This window comes from Periophthalmus magnuspinnatus, chromosome 7, assembly GCF_009829125.3.
Source record: "Periophthalmus magnuspinnatus isolate fPerMag1 chromosome 7, fPerMag1.2.pri, whole genome shotgun sequence".
Lineage (NCBI taxonomy): Eukaryota > Metazoa > Chordata > Actinopteri > Gobiiformes > Gobiidae > Periophthalmus > Periophthalmus magnuspinnatus.
Window position 1 is genome coordinate 33,294,119 of NC_047132.1, and position 15,459 is coordinate 33,309,577.

The 15,459-nt window shown below is 46.5% G+C and overlaps 1 protein-coding gene across 1 annotated transcript in view; it reads right to left on the reverse strand.

Annotated features, from left to right (window-relative positions):
• The window catches only part of cacna1fa (calcium channel, voltage-dependent, L type, alpha 1F subunit a), a 51,638-nt gene that overhangs the window by 8,719 nt on the left and 27,460 nt on the right, over positions 1-15,459 (reverse strand). Inside the window, exons 28-40 of the mRNA XM_055222775.1 lie at positions 14,612-14,770; positions 13,410-13,520; positions 13,250-13,333; positions 12,797-12,817; positions 12,056-12,184; positions 11,922-11,987; positions 10,462-10,553; positions 9,515-9,674; positions 8,168-8,295; positions 7,261-7,357; positions 2,659-2,761; positions 1,176-1,277; positions 968-1,092 (exon numbers count right to left, since the gene is read on the reverse strand). Coding sequence (XP_055078750.1) covers positions 968-1,092; positions 1,176-1,277; positions 2,659-2,761; positions 7,261-7,357; positions 8,168-8,295; positions 9,515-9,674; positions 10,462-10,553; positions 11,922-11,987; positions 12,056-12,184; positions 12,797-12,817; positions 13,250-13,333; positions 13,410-13,520; positions 14,612-14,770 — 1,377 coding nt within the window. The remainder of the gene's footprint in view (positions 1-967; positions 1,093-1,175; positions 1,278-2,658; positions 2,762-7,260; positions 7,358-8,167; positions 8,296-9,514; positions 9,675-10,461; positions 10,554-11,921; positions 11,988-12,055; positions 12,185-12,796; positions 12,818-13,249; positions 13,334-13,409; positions 13,521-14,611; positions 14,771-15,459) is intronic.

The window sequence follows — 15,459 nt, forward strand, 5'->3', positions numbered from 1 at the left end:
CCTCTCCCCTCCCCTCTACACCCTTTCTCCTGCTCTCCTCATTCTCTCCTCCTCTCCTCTTTCTGTTTCCTCCTCTTTTTCTCCTTCTCCTCCTCTCTGTTTCCTCCTCTCTTCTTCCCTCTCTCGCCTCCCTCCCACTGCCTCTCTCCCCCTCTCCTCCTCTCCCCCTTTCCTCTTTCTCTCTCCTCCTCTCCCCCTTTCCTCTTTCTCTCTCCTCCTCTCCCCCTTTCCTCTTTCTCTCCTCCTCTCCTCTCTCTCGCCTCCTTCTTCTTTCCGCCTCCCTCCCGCTGCCTCACTCCTCCTCTCCTCTTTCTCTCTCCTCCTCTCTATTTTTCAGTTTTTAGACAGAGACAGTCATGAGATCTGGGGTCAAAAGTTCTTCTCCTCCTTTGCTTTTCCCCCTCTCTCTTCCTCTCCTCCCTCACTCCTTCTCTCCTCCTCTCTCCTCCCCTCTACACCCTTTCTCCTGCTCTCCTCATTCTCTCCTCCTCTCCTCTTTCTGTTTCCTCCTCTTTTTCTCCTTCTCCTCCTCTCTGTTTCCCCCTCTCTTCTTCCTGCTCTCCTCCTCTCCTTTTTCTGTCCTCCCCTCTACACCCTTTCTCGTGCTCTCCTCATTCTCTCCTTTTTCTCTCCTCCTCTCCTCTTTCTGTTTCCTCTTCTTTTTCTCCTTCTCCTCCTCTCTGTTTCCCCCTCTCTTCTTCCTGCTCTCCTCCTCTCCTTTTTCTGTCCTCCCCTCTACACCCTTTCTCCTGCCCTCCTCATTCTCTCATCCTCTCCTTTTTCTCTCCTCCTCTCCTCTTTCTGTTTCCTCCTTCTCCTCCTCTCTTCTTCCCTCTCTCCTCCTCTCCACTCCCTCGGCTCCTTCTTCTTTCCGCCTCCCTCCTGCTGCCTCACTCCTCCTCTCCTCTTTCTCTCTCCTCCTCTCTATTTTTCAGTTTTTAGACATAGACAATCATGAGATCTTCACCTGTAAAGATGCAGCTTTGTCTTTCTTCTTGGACTTTCTCTCTCGTTCTTTTCTCTTCCTGAATTTTTTGAAATAATCCTGAATCAAGAAACTGGCATAAAACTTCCCACAGGTCACTTCATCCCCTGGAAAAAAACAAAACATGAGTCAAATGTGTGATTCTAGTGTATCATGTTACATAATGAAATAGTGCAGTTTCCAAACGAACCTCTAGGGGGAGGAATAACTTCATCTATGAGTTTAGGCTTGGTCCGTTTCCAGAGCTTCTTAATGATCAGCTTCAGCTCCTCATTCTGCTGGTCAATGGCTCCTGAGAAAGACGAAGGTACAAAGGTGTTCATTTCATTTATTAGAATTAGCGCTAACGAGCTAACGAGCTAACGAGCTAACGGGTTCATTTAAAGGTTCTATAACAAACAAAATGGAGTCTACTTATCCAAAAATGCATTTTATTTAATTGGAATAAAGATAATCCTCCAACATTTGACACATTTAAGCAGCTGCTGTAAGACATTTCTCATTTAAAGGATCAAACTTAGGCTTTAAAACATATGTTGGATCTATGTAATGACTTATTGACCTCTGACCTTTGAAACAGGGAAACAAGTCAAACTCTAGACCAGACATCAAAGTAATAATAAAGGAAAAAACGCGCAGATCATAAAGGTTATTAGTAGAATAAAACGTATAACAGAGATGTAATATTATATAAATTAGACAATTATTAATAATTTATTACAATTAAAACTTCCATTATAAACTTCTGTTATTGTAGTTAATAAATAATGTCTGATCTGGAGCGCGGCTTCTCATCAAATATTATTAGTGACGATTGTTTTGTGGCGAGGAGTAGATGGTCACAACAGAGAGCAGCTAAAAAGAGGGAATTTATTTATTTATTTATCTATTTTTGTTTATTTAACTATGGTTATTTTTCACATTGTGTATTGGTTTGTACTTGTGTGTGTGTGTGTGTGTGTGTGTGTGTGTGAGAGAGAGGATGTATAAGAAAGTGTTAATCCTAGTGTGTTTGTGTTTGTAAAAGTTGTGTTTTTGTCCCTGTGCTCACTGGCGCCACCTGTAGGGGAGGAGGGAGGAGGGAGGGACTGTGATATGTTAAAATGTAATAAAAATATCAATTAAAGCGTTAATCCATGTTCTAACGCTGTTTCCTATTCACAAACAGACCTGGAGTTGTGTTTTGTTTCATTCACACATGTTTGAGTGACACTTTATTATTAGTCTGGAACATCTCATCAAGATCAAAACGCTCTGTTCCACCTTGTGATGTCATCAAGTGGGAGTTTTCAAGCTAACTCCTCCTTTTACCTTTAGTTCAGTCGAGATAAGAGACAACTCCAGGAGCTGAAATGATCCAAATGATTCTATAAATGAAGGTGTGTGGAGTTTAAAAACACAGTGGAGCACTTCCTGTATCACCACATGATGACATCACAAGGTGGAACAGAGTGTTTTCAGTTTGAGAGAAGAAGAACTCAGCCTAAATCTGCAAGTTTGTGTGTTAAACATGTGAGAATGAAACAAAAAAACACAACTCCAGGTCTGTGTGTGACGAGGAAACAACATTAGAGACAGAAACAGACGAGAGAATAGAGGAATATCGGCCCTTTAATGTAATTACAATAACGAGCGAAAGAAAAACATATTTGTACATTTGTTTTTATTCAAACCTTCAGTCTTTATCTTGAGTGAAGTTCGGACCAGAGCGAACAGAGTGGCGTTAAAGGTCACGGTGCCGTCGTGGTGCAGAGGGACGTTCATAGCCACGAGCCTCTGAAAAGGAAATAAGTCACATTACAGTAACAAAAACGACCACGCGGCGCTAGAAATGACCACGCGACGGTAGAAATGACCACGCGACGCTAGAAATGACCACGGGACACTGGAAATGACCACGCGACGCCGGAAATGACCACGCGACGCTAGAAATGACCACGTGACGCTGGAAATGACCACGCAACGCTGGAAATGACCACCACGCGACGCTGGAAATGACCACGCGACGCTGGAAATGACCACGCGACGCTAGAAATGACCACGCGACGCTAGAAATGACCACGCGACGCTAGAAATGACCACGCGACGCTGGAAATGACCACGCGACGCTAGAAATGACCAAGCGACGCTGGAAATGACCACGCGACGCTAGAAATGACCACGCGACGCTGGAAATGACCACCACGCGACGCTAGAAATGACCACGGGATGCTAGAAATGACCACGCGACGCTAGAAATGACCACGCGAGGCTAGAAATGACCACGCGATGCTAGAAATGACCACGCGACGCTAGGAATGACCACGCGAGGCTAGAAATGACCACGCGACGCTAGAAATGACCACGCGACGCTAGAAATGACCACGGGACACTGGAAATGACCACGCGACGCTAGAAATGACCACGCGACGCTAGAAATGACCAAAAGGCGACGCTAGAAATGACCACGTGACGCTAGAAATGACCACGCGACGCTGGAAATGACCACGCGACGCTAGAAACGACCACCACGCGACGCTGGAAATGACCACGCGACGCCGGAAATGACCACGCGACGCTAGAAATGACCACGCGACGCTAGAAATGACCACGCGACGCTAGAAACGACCACCACGCGACGCTAGAAATGACCACGGGATGCTAGAAATGACCACGCGACGCTAGAAATGACCACGCGAGGCTAGAAATGACCACGCGAGGCTAGAAATGACCACGCGAGGCTAGAAATGACCACGCGACGCTAGGAATGACCACGCGAGGCTAGAAATGACCACGCGACGCTAGAAATGACCACGCGACGCTAGAAATGACCACGGGACACTGGAAATGACCACGCGACGCTAGAAATGACCAAAAGGCGACGCTAGAAATGACCACGCAACGCTAGAAATGACCACGCGACGCTGGAAATGACCACGCGACGCTAGAAACGACCACCACGCGACGCTGGAAATGACCACGCGACGCTAGAAATGACCAAAAGGCGACGCTAGAAATGACCACCAGGCGACGCTAGAAATGACCACGCGACGCTAGAAATGACCACGCGACGCTAGAAATGACCACGCGACGCTGGAAATGACCACGCGAGGCTAGAAATGACCACGCGAGGCTAGAAATGACCACGCGACGCTAGGAATGACCACGCGAGGCTAGAAATGACCACGCGACGCTAGAAATGACCACGCGACGCTAGAAATGACCACGCGACGCTAGAAATGACCACGCGACGCTAGAAATAACCACCACGCGACGCTGGAAATGACCACGCGACGCTGGAAATGACCACGTGACGCTAGAAATGACCACGTGACGCTAGAAATGACCACGTGACGCTAGAAATGACCACGGGACACTGGAAATGACCACGCGACGCCGGAAATGACCACGCGACGCTAGAAATGACCACGCGACGCTAGAAATGACCACGCGACGCTAGAAATGACCACGCGACGCTAGAAATGACCACGCGACGCTGGAAATGACCACGCGACGCTAGAAATGACCAAGCGACGCTGGAAATGACCACGCGACGCTAGAAATGACCACGCGACGCTGGAAATGACCACCACGCGACGCTAGAAATGACCACGGGATGCTAGAAATGACCACGCGACGCTAGAAATGACCACGCGAGGCTAGAAATGACCACGCGAGGCTAGAAATGACCACGCGACGCTAGGAATGACCACGCGAGGCTAGAAATGACCACGCGACGCTAGAAATGACCACGCGACGCTAGAAATGACCACGGGACACTGGAAATGACCACGCGACGCTAGAAATGACCACGCGACGCTAGAAATGACCAAAAGGCGACGCTAGAAATGACCACGCAACGCTAGAAATGACCACGTGACGCTAGAAATGACCACGCGACGCTGGAAATGACCACGCGACGCTAGAAACGACCACCACGCGACGCTGGAAATGACCACGCGACGCCGGAAATGACCACGCGACGCTAGAAATGACCACGCGACGCTAGAAATGACCACGCGACGCTAGAAACGACCACCACGCGACGCTAGAAATGACCACGGGATGCTAGAAATGACCACGCGACGCTAGAAATGACCACGCGAGGCTAGAAATGACCACGCGAGGCTAGAAATGACCACGCGACGCTAGGAATGACCACGCGAGGCTAGAAATGACCACGCGACGCTAGAAATGACCAAAAGGCGACGCTAGAAATGACCACGCAACGCTAGAAATGACCACGCGACGCTGGAAATGACCACGCGACGCTAGAAACGACCACCACGCGACGCTGGAAATGACCACGCGACGCTAGAAATGACCAAAAGGCGACGCTAGAAATGACCACCAGGCGACGCTAGAAATGACCACGCGACGCTAGAAATGACCACGCGACGCTAGAAATGACCACGCGACGCTAGAAATGACCACGCGACGCTGGAAATGACCACGCGACGCTAGAAATGACCACGCGACGCCGGAAATGACCACGCGACGCTAGAAATGACCACGCGACGCTAGAAATGACCACGCGACGCTAGAAATAACCACCACGCGACGCTGGAAATGACCACGCGACGCTGGAAATGACCACGTGACGCTAGAAATGACCACGTGACGCTAGAAATGACCACGGGACACTGGAAATGACCACGCGACGCCGGAAATGACCACGCGACGCTAGAAATGACCACGCGACGCTAGAAATGACCACGCGACGCTAGAAATGACCACCACGCGACGCTAGAAATGACCACCACGCGACGCTAGAAATGACCACGCGACGCTAGAAATGACCACGCGACGCTAGAAACGACCACCACGCGACGCTAGAAATGACCACGGGATGCTAGAAATGACCACGCGACGCTAGAAATGACCACGCGAGGCTAGAAATGACCACGCGAGGCTAGAAATGACCACGCGACGCTAGGAATGACCACGCGAGGCTAGAAATGACCACGCGAGGCTAGAAATGACCACGCGACGCTAGAAATGACCACGCGACGCTAGAAATGACCACGGGACACTGGAAATGACCACGCGACGCTAGAAATGACCACGCGACGCTAGAAATGACCAAAAGGCGATGCTAGAAATGACCACGCAACGCTAGAAATGACCACGCGACGCTAGAAATGACCACGCGACGCTGGAAATGACCACGCGACGCTAGAAACGACCACCACGCGACGCTAGAAATGACCACGCGACGCTAGAAATGACCACGGGATGCTAGAAATGACCACGCGACGCTAGAAATGACCACGCGAGGCTAGAAATGACCACGCAACGCTAGAAATGACCACGCGACGCTAGAAATGACCACGCGGCGCTGGAAATGACCACGCGACGCTAGAAACGACCACCACGCGACGCTAGAAATGACCACGCGACGCTAGAAATGACCAAAAGGCGACGCTAGAAATGACCACCAGGCGACGCTAGAAATGACCACGCGACGCTAGAAATGACCACGCGACGGCAGAAATGACCACGCGACGCTAGTAATGACCACGCGACGCTAGAAATGACCACGCGACGCTAGAAATGACCACGCGACGCTGGAAATGACCACGCGACGCTAGAAATGACCACGCGACGCTAGAAATGACCACGCGACGCTGGAAATGACCACGCGACGCTAGAGATGACTCAAACGTGCAAAAATCGCTGCAAAAGTTACTTCACGACCGTTAAAGAAAAGGAAACAGCTATGACATTGTTTAACGGGAGCGACAGTGGCTCAGGCGGTACAGCGTTTGCCACTGATTTGAAGGTTGTCGGTTCAAATCCCGGTTTGTTCCGACGTCAGATGAAGCTGATGTGTCGAGAGGGACTGGGTTGACCACAATCAGGTTAAACATTTGTAATAGTTAAACAAAAACAACGGACACTTTTTCCATCTGACATTATGGGCCACATTAAAGCGTTTGACCTCTGACCCACAGGTTGTCGGTGCAATTCCAGCTCCCAGTTCATTGATGTAAAGCGTTTGGAGCCTTGAAGGTGTAAAACTGCTGTATAAAAATGTGATTTAACCAAAAACCAGCGCTCTGAAGAGTCTATTTTACAGAATACATCAGATTTAAGGCTTAAGCTTAGTAACTAACGACTTAATACCTTGACCCTTACCCTTTAATTAATCCCTTTAATTAATTGAGGAGTTCATTGAGAGTTAAGTCTTTGTTCGTGCTCTATTAGGACTAATTAAGGTTTAAGGTAAAGTGGAGCCAAACAAGACAACTGAGGCCCACACGTTTCCATTTCTTACGCTAAAAGTTGTTACTCACTCTGCAGCAAACACGATGTGGACACAGTTTTCCAAATCCCAGAGGAGGCTGGATCCTCCTCAACATCGTCACCAGGTCGATGTGTTTGATACGACCCCTGAGTCCACGAGAAAAGAGAAAGAAAGAACGAGATCGGTCTGAGAAGGAGGAGTTCAGTTTAAAGCAGCTCTTAAGACAATGGGTGGATCAGAAAGCGGAAAGAAATGAGTTATACGTGTAATCCCTCAGTCGTCCAGGTCTGATCCATCGGAAAACAAAAATAAAATCTGTCATCCTTCCTTGAACAGAATGGAAGACATGATTTATCCCCCAAAGACCCAAAGCAAACAAAGAGAACAAAGAGCTGATGTAAAATCACTCATTACGGGCTTGAATGACTATGCCAAGTAGGTAAATAATATGTTTTTTTTTTATTTTCAGTGTCGTTAGCGCCTCCTTCAGACAGATATAAGGCAGTGTCCAGCAGGAATCTGACCAGAACTGAAGATGCAGCTTGGACGAGCGATGATTTGTCCAGTTGACAGATTTTATTTTTCTTTTGCTATAAAATAAATGAGCATAGCAACAATATAGAGAAGTTTTATATGAGCTATAGATTTAACATTAGAGATAAAGATATTGAATCAGTCTGTCGTCACAGTCCCTTAGAAACACATTTTATAAACACATTTTATAAACACATTTTATAAACACATTTTATAAACACATTTTACTGTGTTGTTCTTCTGACAGACAGCGATGATCAACCTACTTTTCCCGTACATTTGACCGCAGTTTGGGGCTGGTCAAACGTCAGGGTCAGAGCAGAATCATGTGAGAAACACGACTCTTTAAATAACGGCTCGTCTCACTTCCACTTTCCTAAATATTCAAACCTAAAAACGTTCTCAAAATGGAGGATCCTTACGTGGCCTCGGGGTCGTAGTCGGACCAAACCCTTTTGAACTCGTCCAGGTGATGTGTCCCCAGCACCGTCCAGTCACGGGTCAGATATTCAAAGTTATCCATGATGACGGCGATGAACAGATTAATGATCTGAAAAAGAGAAAGAGTCGATATTTTAAACACATTTAAGGCTTTTTATTCACGCGGCTGTTTCACTTCTTTAGTATCAGCTCTGTTTTATTATGTTTTTTATATTTATTATTAATATTGTGTCTTTTTTTTTTTTAGTATCTCATTAATGACATATGAATGTGCAAGAAAATAAACTTAAACTGCAGAAATATTCCGTTATCTTCTTTTTTGAACATTACATCACACACGACCAGGCAAACGTTTGAACTCTCATTCTGTGTTTTTTTTCATTTATTTTTTGTCAGGATTCCAGTTTTTTCCTGTGTTTCTGTGCTGTCTCCTCCCTCCCGTCTGAGAATCTAGCACCGCCCACTACTCACCTGCAGCCAATCAGCATCAAGCAACAACCTCTGGAGCACAAAGACCCTCCTCATTTCTACACACGGGGCCAGATCGTCAGGTTATCCTCCAGTTTGTCCTCCATTTATCCTCCAGTTTATGTGTGTGTGTGTGTGTGTTGTGTGTAGGGGTGTGTGTGTTGTGTGTGTATGTGTGTGTGTTGTGTGTGTATCTGTGTGTACGTGTGTGTGTTGTGTGTGTAGGGGTGTGTGTGTTGTGTGTGTACGTGTGAGTGTGTGTGTTGTGTGTATATCTGTGTGTGTGTTATGTGTGTGTGTGTGTGTTGTGTGTGTAGGGGTGTGTGTGTTGTGTGTGTACGTGTGTGTGTTGTGTGTGTACGTGTGTGTGTGTTGTGTGTGTAGGGGTGTGTGTGTGTACATGTCTGTGTGTTGTATGTGAGTGTGTGTGTTGCGTGTGTAGGGGTGTGGGGGTGTGTGTGTTGTGTGAGTGTGTGTGTTGTGTGTGTACATGTGTGTGAGGGGGTGTACCTGTGTGTGTGTTGTGTGTGTACGTGTGTGTTGTGTGTGAGTGTGTGTTGTGTGTGTTGTGTGTGAGTGTGTGTGTTGTGTGTGTGTTGTGTGTGTACGGGGGTGTACGTGTGTGTGTGTTGTGTGTGAGTGTGTGTGTTGTGTGTGTTGTGTGTGTACGTGTGTGTGTACGTGTGTGTGTTGTGTGTGTTGTGTGTGTACGTGTGTGTGTGTTGTGTGTGAGTGTGTGTGTTGTGTGTGTACGTGTGTGTGTACGTGTGTGTGTTGTGTGTGTTGTGTGTGTACGTGTGTGTGTGTTGTGTGTGTGTTGTGTGTGTACGTGTGTGTGTTGTGTGTGTGTGTGTTCTCACCAGATAAGCGCAGAGCATGAAGAAGCTGATGAAGTATATATATGACAGGTTACTTCCACACGAGTACTCCTCTCCTGGCTCGATGTCGGCCTCGGGGTCGCAGCGTCTCCCGGGCAACGCCGCCAACATGATCTCCTGCCACTGCTCACCTGTGGCGCACCTGGAAACACACCTTTGAATCAGAACGGAGGCCGCACGGGGCGTTTCACACAACCTGAAGTGTGAACGTGCCCGTCAAATGAAGCTGGTCGAGGCTCGTGAGTATCATAGCAACCAAAGAGCCAATCAGGAGCGAGGATGTTGAAGGTAACGCCCCTTCCCTTGGCAACGCTAACAGGAGCAACCTCGGGGACAGAAGGACCTGATTTGTCTGTTATTAATGTTCATATCTTGATTTACAGACACAATAGTGAAATAAAAACCCCAGGATCATGTAGAGGGTTAATACGAACATTTAAGACCAGAATGAGTCTGAAGCAGCAGAGACAGAGAGGGGGCGCGCGGTGGCTAGCAGGTTAGCTATGTCCATTTATATAAACAGACTATGATAGAATCACAGAAATATCACATTTAAAACTCTTAATTCTCATAAAACTTTATTCGCTTCAGGTGGATTTAAGCTCATAACAGTTGTCTCTCTGGTGCATTATGGGACTTTTTTATCAGGACCATCGCAAACATTTAAATAATATAATATAATATCATCTAAAAACTGGCTGCACTAGAACTAAAGTGGGGAGAAAAGCTTTTGGTTATTTTGCTTCATAAAAATCTAACACATTTGAAGGACATTTATAATCAACCTGCTCCTGTTTTTAATGTTTTAAATGGACATGTGCAGGTGTTTGGTTGTATTGTTCTGTATTTTTAAAAGAGAGTCTGGTGCTCTCATTGGGCTCTCCCTGTAGAAATAAAGACACATTTTGAGTCCATTTCCGCCATTTCACCTGAACAGCACCAAAACAGCCATGAAGAAAGTCTGGAAGTTGCAGTTTCGGTTGATTTCCGTGTTGTCATCAATGGCCACTTTTCCAAAAGTCTGAAGAAGAAGAGTGAGAACAACACAAAAATGTAAAGTGGACTGTTCAAGCAAAACACAAAAACACACTCAGCTCAGTGCACAACAGCGCCCTCTACCTCACTTTAGCGTCACTACGTCCTGTCCAGTTTTACAAGATTTTTGCCGGGTCTTGCTAAAATGAATAAATATTTAACTATCAGACAGTGGAGAGGGAGCTGCAGGTGGGTTAGGGGTCAGGGGTCAGAGGTTAGGGGGTTAGGGTCAGACAGTGGACATTGGGGTGACCAAATGTTCCAAGACAGTCCCATTTTGAGCCCTGTGTCCCCTGTCCTCACAGATTTATACAAACACATTTGTCCCAGTTTTAGGACAGCTGAGCCAAAATACAGAGAAATGTGCTTGAAAATGATGAGAACACAAAAATATGCACTCGATTGTACTGAAGTGTCTCACATTAAACTGAATCACAAGAAGTTTTATGATTAACAGACACCCGGCCCTGTCCCATGAAAATCTGCTCACCCAACACTGACAATAATAATAATAATAATAATAATAATAATAATAATAATAATAATAATGTCTTACACTTGTAATGTGCTTTTTCAAAGCCTCTCAAAGCTCTACACTAGAGTCATTATTCATTCATGTCCACGCTTGGTGATGGTAAGATACTATTGTAGCCACAGCTGCCCTGGGGCAGACTGACAGAAGCGAGGCTGCCAATCTGCGCCATCGGCCCCTCTGACCACCACCTATCATTCGCACACACACCACTTTCATACTAGGCAATGTGGGTGAAGTGTCTTGCCCAAGGACACAACGACAGAACTTGGTCCGAGCGGGACTCGATCCTCTGACCTTCGGGTTGGGACCAACACTCAACCACTGAGCCACTGTCGCCCCAATATGTGAAATATGACACAAATAAAAAGAAAACTTGACCAGAGACACGTCTGTGTTTAAAAAGAGACCTGTTTGTGTCTCAGTGCTAATGCTAATGCTAATGCTAACACCACAAACTGAAGTATTCTACATATTAAAAAATATATTTATCAGGTAGTCTTTATTTGAATTAATTTGAATTTTAGTAGATTGTTTATTTTATATTTTCTGATTTTAATAAAAGTGACTCTTAGCGTTGAGACACTGTGAGCTAACTAGCATGCTAATGTACACAAAGCCTCTATCAGGAAAAAATTTGAGGTATAATAAGTGTCAAAAGTATTAAGTATTAAAATACATTAAAAAAGTATTCTACACTTAAAAATAATTATATTCATAGTCTTTATAGTCTGTATTTTATATTTTGCACTTTTAATAAACATTATCTTTAGCTCTGAGACACACTCTTGTCCCCTGAGCCTGGTCTTAAACTCCTCTGACCTGCATCCCGATCACGGCGTAGATGAAGAAGATCATGGCGATGAGCAGACCGACGTAGGGCAGGGCCTGAAGAGGAAAAACAACATTTACAACATGAACAGAGACGTGTTTTTATTCTGTTTAAGTGAAATGACCTGAAGAGACTTGACAAACGTCCACAGAAGTGTCCGGATGCCCTCCCCTTTGCTGAGCAGTTTGACCAAACGCAGGACTCGGAATAACCGGAAAAATGTGATGGACACTTTTCCACTTTCACCTTTTCCCTAAGAAACAAATACGACATTAAAAATATAAAAAGTATTCAAAATATTATTCAGTCTCATTTATGAATGAAATTGTGTGAGCAGTGCAAGAAGAAGTACTCGATTTAGTTACTTAAGTACAGAACCAAACAATACTCACATAAAAGTAAAATATAACATGAAAGTATAAAAAGTACAACATGAAAAAATACACGTAATAAAAGTATTAAAGTACCTGTTTAAAAATGTTCTTAAAGAGTAAAAAGTTAAAGTATTTCTCACAGATTTTGAGTCTTTAAAGCTTCAAATGTGGAGATTTTGATAAAGATTTGAGCTGAATTTTGTTCAACAGAAACAACTGAATCGATCGCTTTTTTCTGTTTTTATTTGTTTATTTTTGTTTTGTTCAAATTCCGAACATGGTAAAAATAAACCCTCAGCCTTTTCAGCAGGTCTCACACAATAAGAAAAATACTTTTACTTTTCCAGTTCATAAATGTGGTGGAGCAGAAAGTACAGATACTGCTCTCAAATGTACTCAAGTAAAAAGTACACAGTAAAGTCCAGATAAGTAAAATGTATACAGCACAGTACTACTTTTACTTTATGTTCCTGGTCGTGGGTAGTTCTTACCTCACCATGGCCGCCTCCTCCCTGTAGAGAAGAGAAACTAGTTAGAAAGATATTTAAAGGTTCTGTGTGTAACTTTTCCATTGAGGGATCTGCCGCCTGCTGGTCTCCATGGCGATGACGTTGCTTCGTCTTGAATGTCCCACAGTGTGACACTCACCTTATCTGTATCGCATTTATTCGAATACAGCTCAAAAAAACCTTGAGAAAACTGCATTCGTTTTGTGAGCGGGGTCGCCTCTCCACAGATCTGACCTCTAACTCGTTCATCATTAATGTTCATCACTTCCTGTTTGGAACGTGGTGGCTAGCAGGTTAGCTATGTCCATTTATATATACAGTTTAAGGGATATATCAGTTTAATGCCATACTGTGGAGCATCCGGGCCAAGCAATAACATCTCCATGGTAACGAGTAAGTGGCATAGTGCGTCTTTAGGGTTTAAACTGTACTTACACTAAACTCTGACACGGCGATATCCAGCACGCTGCCCACGACGATCAGAGCGTCGAAAGAGTTCCACGGGTCAATGAAATAATGCTGAAAATAAAAACGACGGAACAATATTATAAAACGCGAGAATGTGAGCAGAAAAAAAACTAAATTTGGGCCTTACGTGAGCCCGTAGAGCCATGAGCTTGATGATCATTTCGATTGTAAACACCACAGTGAAGATCATGTTGAGGATGTCCATGATGGAAGTGAATAGTTTGGACTGTTCGTAATGCTGCGACACAGAGACCAGGGGCAGAAAGGACAAAGGGTTATTATAAATGTAAACGAGGTCTGAGGTCTGGGGTCTGGGGTCTGAGGTCTGGGGTCTGAGGTCTGGGGTCTGGGGTCTGAGGTCTGGGGTGTGAGGTCTGAGGTCTGGGGTCTGAGGTCTGGGGTGTGAGGTCTGAGGTCTGGGGTCTGGGGTCTGAGGTCTGGGGTCAGAGGACAGAGGTCTGGGGTCTGGGGTTTGAGGTCTGGGGTCTGGGGTCTGAGGTCTGGGGTCTGAGGTCTGGGGTCTGGGGTCTGGGGTCTGGGGTCTGAGGTCTGGGGTCTGGGGTCTGAGGTCTGAGGTCTGGGGTCTGGGGTCTGGGGTCTGAGGTCTGAGGTCTGAGGTCTGGGGTGTGAGGTCTGGGGTCTGGGGTCTGAGGTCTGGGGTGTGAGGTCTGGGGTGTGAGGTCTGGGGTCTGGGGTCTGAGGTCTGAGGTCTGGGGTCTGAGGTCTGGGGTCTGAGGTCTGGGGTGTGAGGTCTGAGGTCTGAGGTCTGGGGTCTGAGGTCTGGGGTCTGGGGTCTGAGGTCTGGGGTCTGAGGTCTGAGGTCTGGGGTCTGGGGTCTGGGGTCTGGGGTCTGGGGTCTGGGGTCTGAGGTCTGAGGTCTGGGGTCTGGGGTCTGGGGTCTGAGGTCTGAGGTCTGAGGTCTGGGGTGTGAGGTCTGGGGTCTGGGGTGTGAGGTCTGGGGTGTGAGGTCTGGGGTCTGGGGTCTGAGTTCTGGGGTCTGAGGTCTGAGGTCTGGGGTCTGAGGTCTGAGGTCTGAGGTCTGGGGTCTGAGGTCTGAGGTCTGAGGTCTGGGGTCTGGGGTCTGGGGTCTGAGGTCTGAGGTCTGAGGTCTGAGGTCTGAGGTCTGGGGTCTGAAGTCTGAGGTCTGGGGTGTGAGGTCTGGGGTCTGAGGTCTTGGGTCTGAGGTCTTGGGTCTGGGGTCTGAGGTCTTGGGTCTAGGGTCTGAGGTCTGGGGTGTGAGGTCTGGGGTCTGAGGTCTGGGGTCTGAGGTCTGAGGTCTGAGGTCTGGGGTCTGAAGTCTGAGGTCTGAGGTCTGAGGTCTGAGGTCACCTGGACAGCGAGGGTCAGCGTGTTCCCCAGAATCAGGACAAACATGATGTACTCAAACTGACTGGAGTTTATGATCCTCCAGAATTTGAGCTGTGACGGATTCTTAGGGATGTAGATCTTTATGGGCTGAGCTTTGAGGGCGTAGTACACACACTGACGCTGAGGGAGAAAACAAACAACATATTTAGATTCAAAAGTCATTTCAAAAGCAACATTAGTCAAAAATATTTCAATTTTGAATTTTTATTTAGAGCGTATTAGCTTGTAGAACAGATGACGTCACTCGTGTGTTAGATCTGTTTGTTTAGGGGTTTAAGGCTGATTTAATAAACAGTGTAAAAAAACGCAAAACTGCTTTTATTTCATTGATCATTTTGCCTTGAAAATATCTAATAAATTAACCTCACACAGCAAGATGGATTCACCAATGTTTGAGTCACAAATTCAAGAGAATCCATCTTGGCGTGGACCTGCTGTGAGTTTAAACAGATGGACCAATCACAGAGCAGCGTGGACCTGCTGTGAGGTTAAACGGACCAATCACAGAGCAGAGTTTACCCGCTGTGAGGTTAAACGGATGGACCAATCACAGAGCAGAGTGGACCCGCTGTGAGGTTAAACGGGCCAATCACAGAGCAGAGTGGACCTGCTGTGAGGTTAAACGGGCCAATCACAGAGCAGAGTGGACCTGCTGTGAGGTTAAACGGACCAATCACAGAGCAGTGTGGACCCGCTGTGAGGTTAAACGGACCAATCACAGAGCAGAGTGGACCTGCTGTGAGGTTAAACGGGCCAATCACAGAGCAGAGTGGACCCACTGTGAGGTTAAACGGGCCAATCACAGAGCA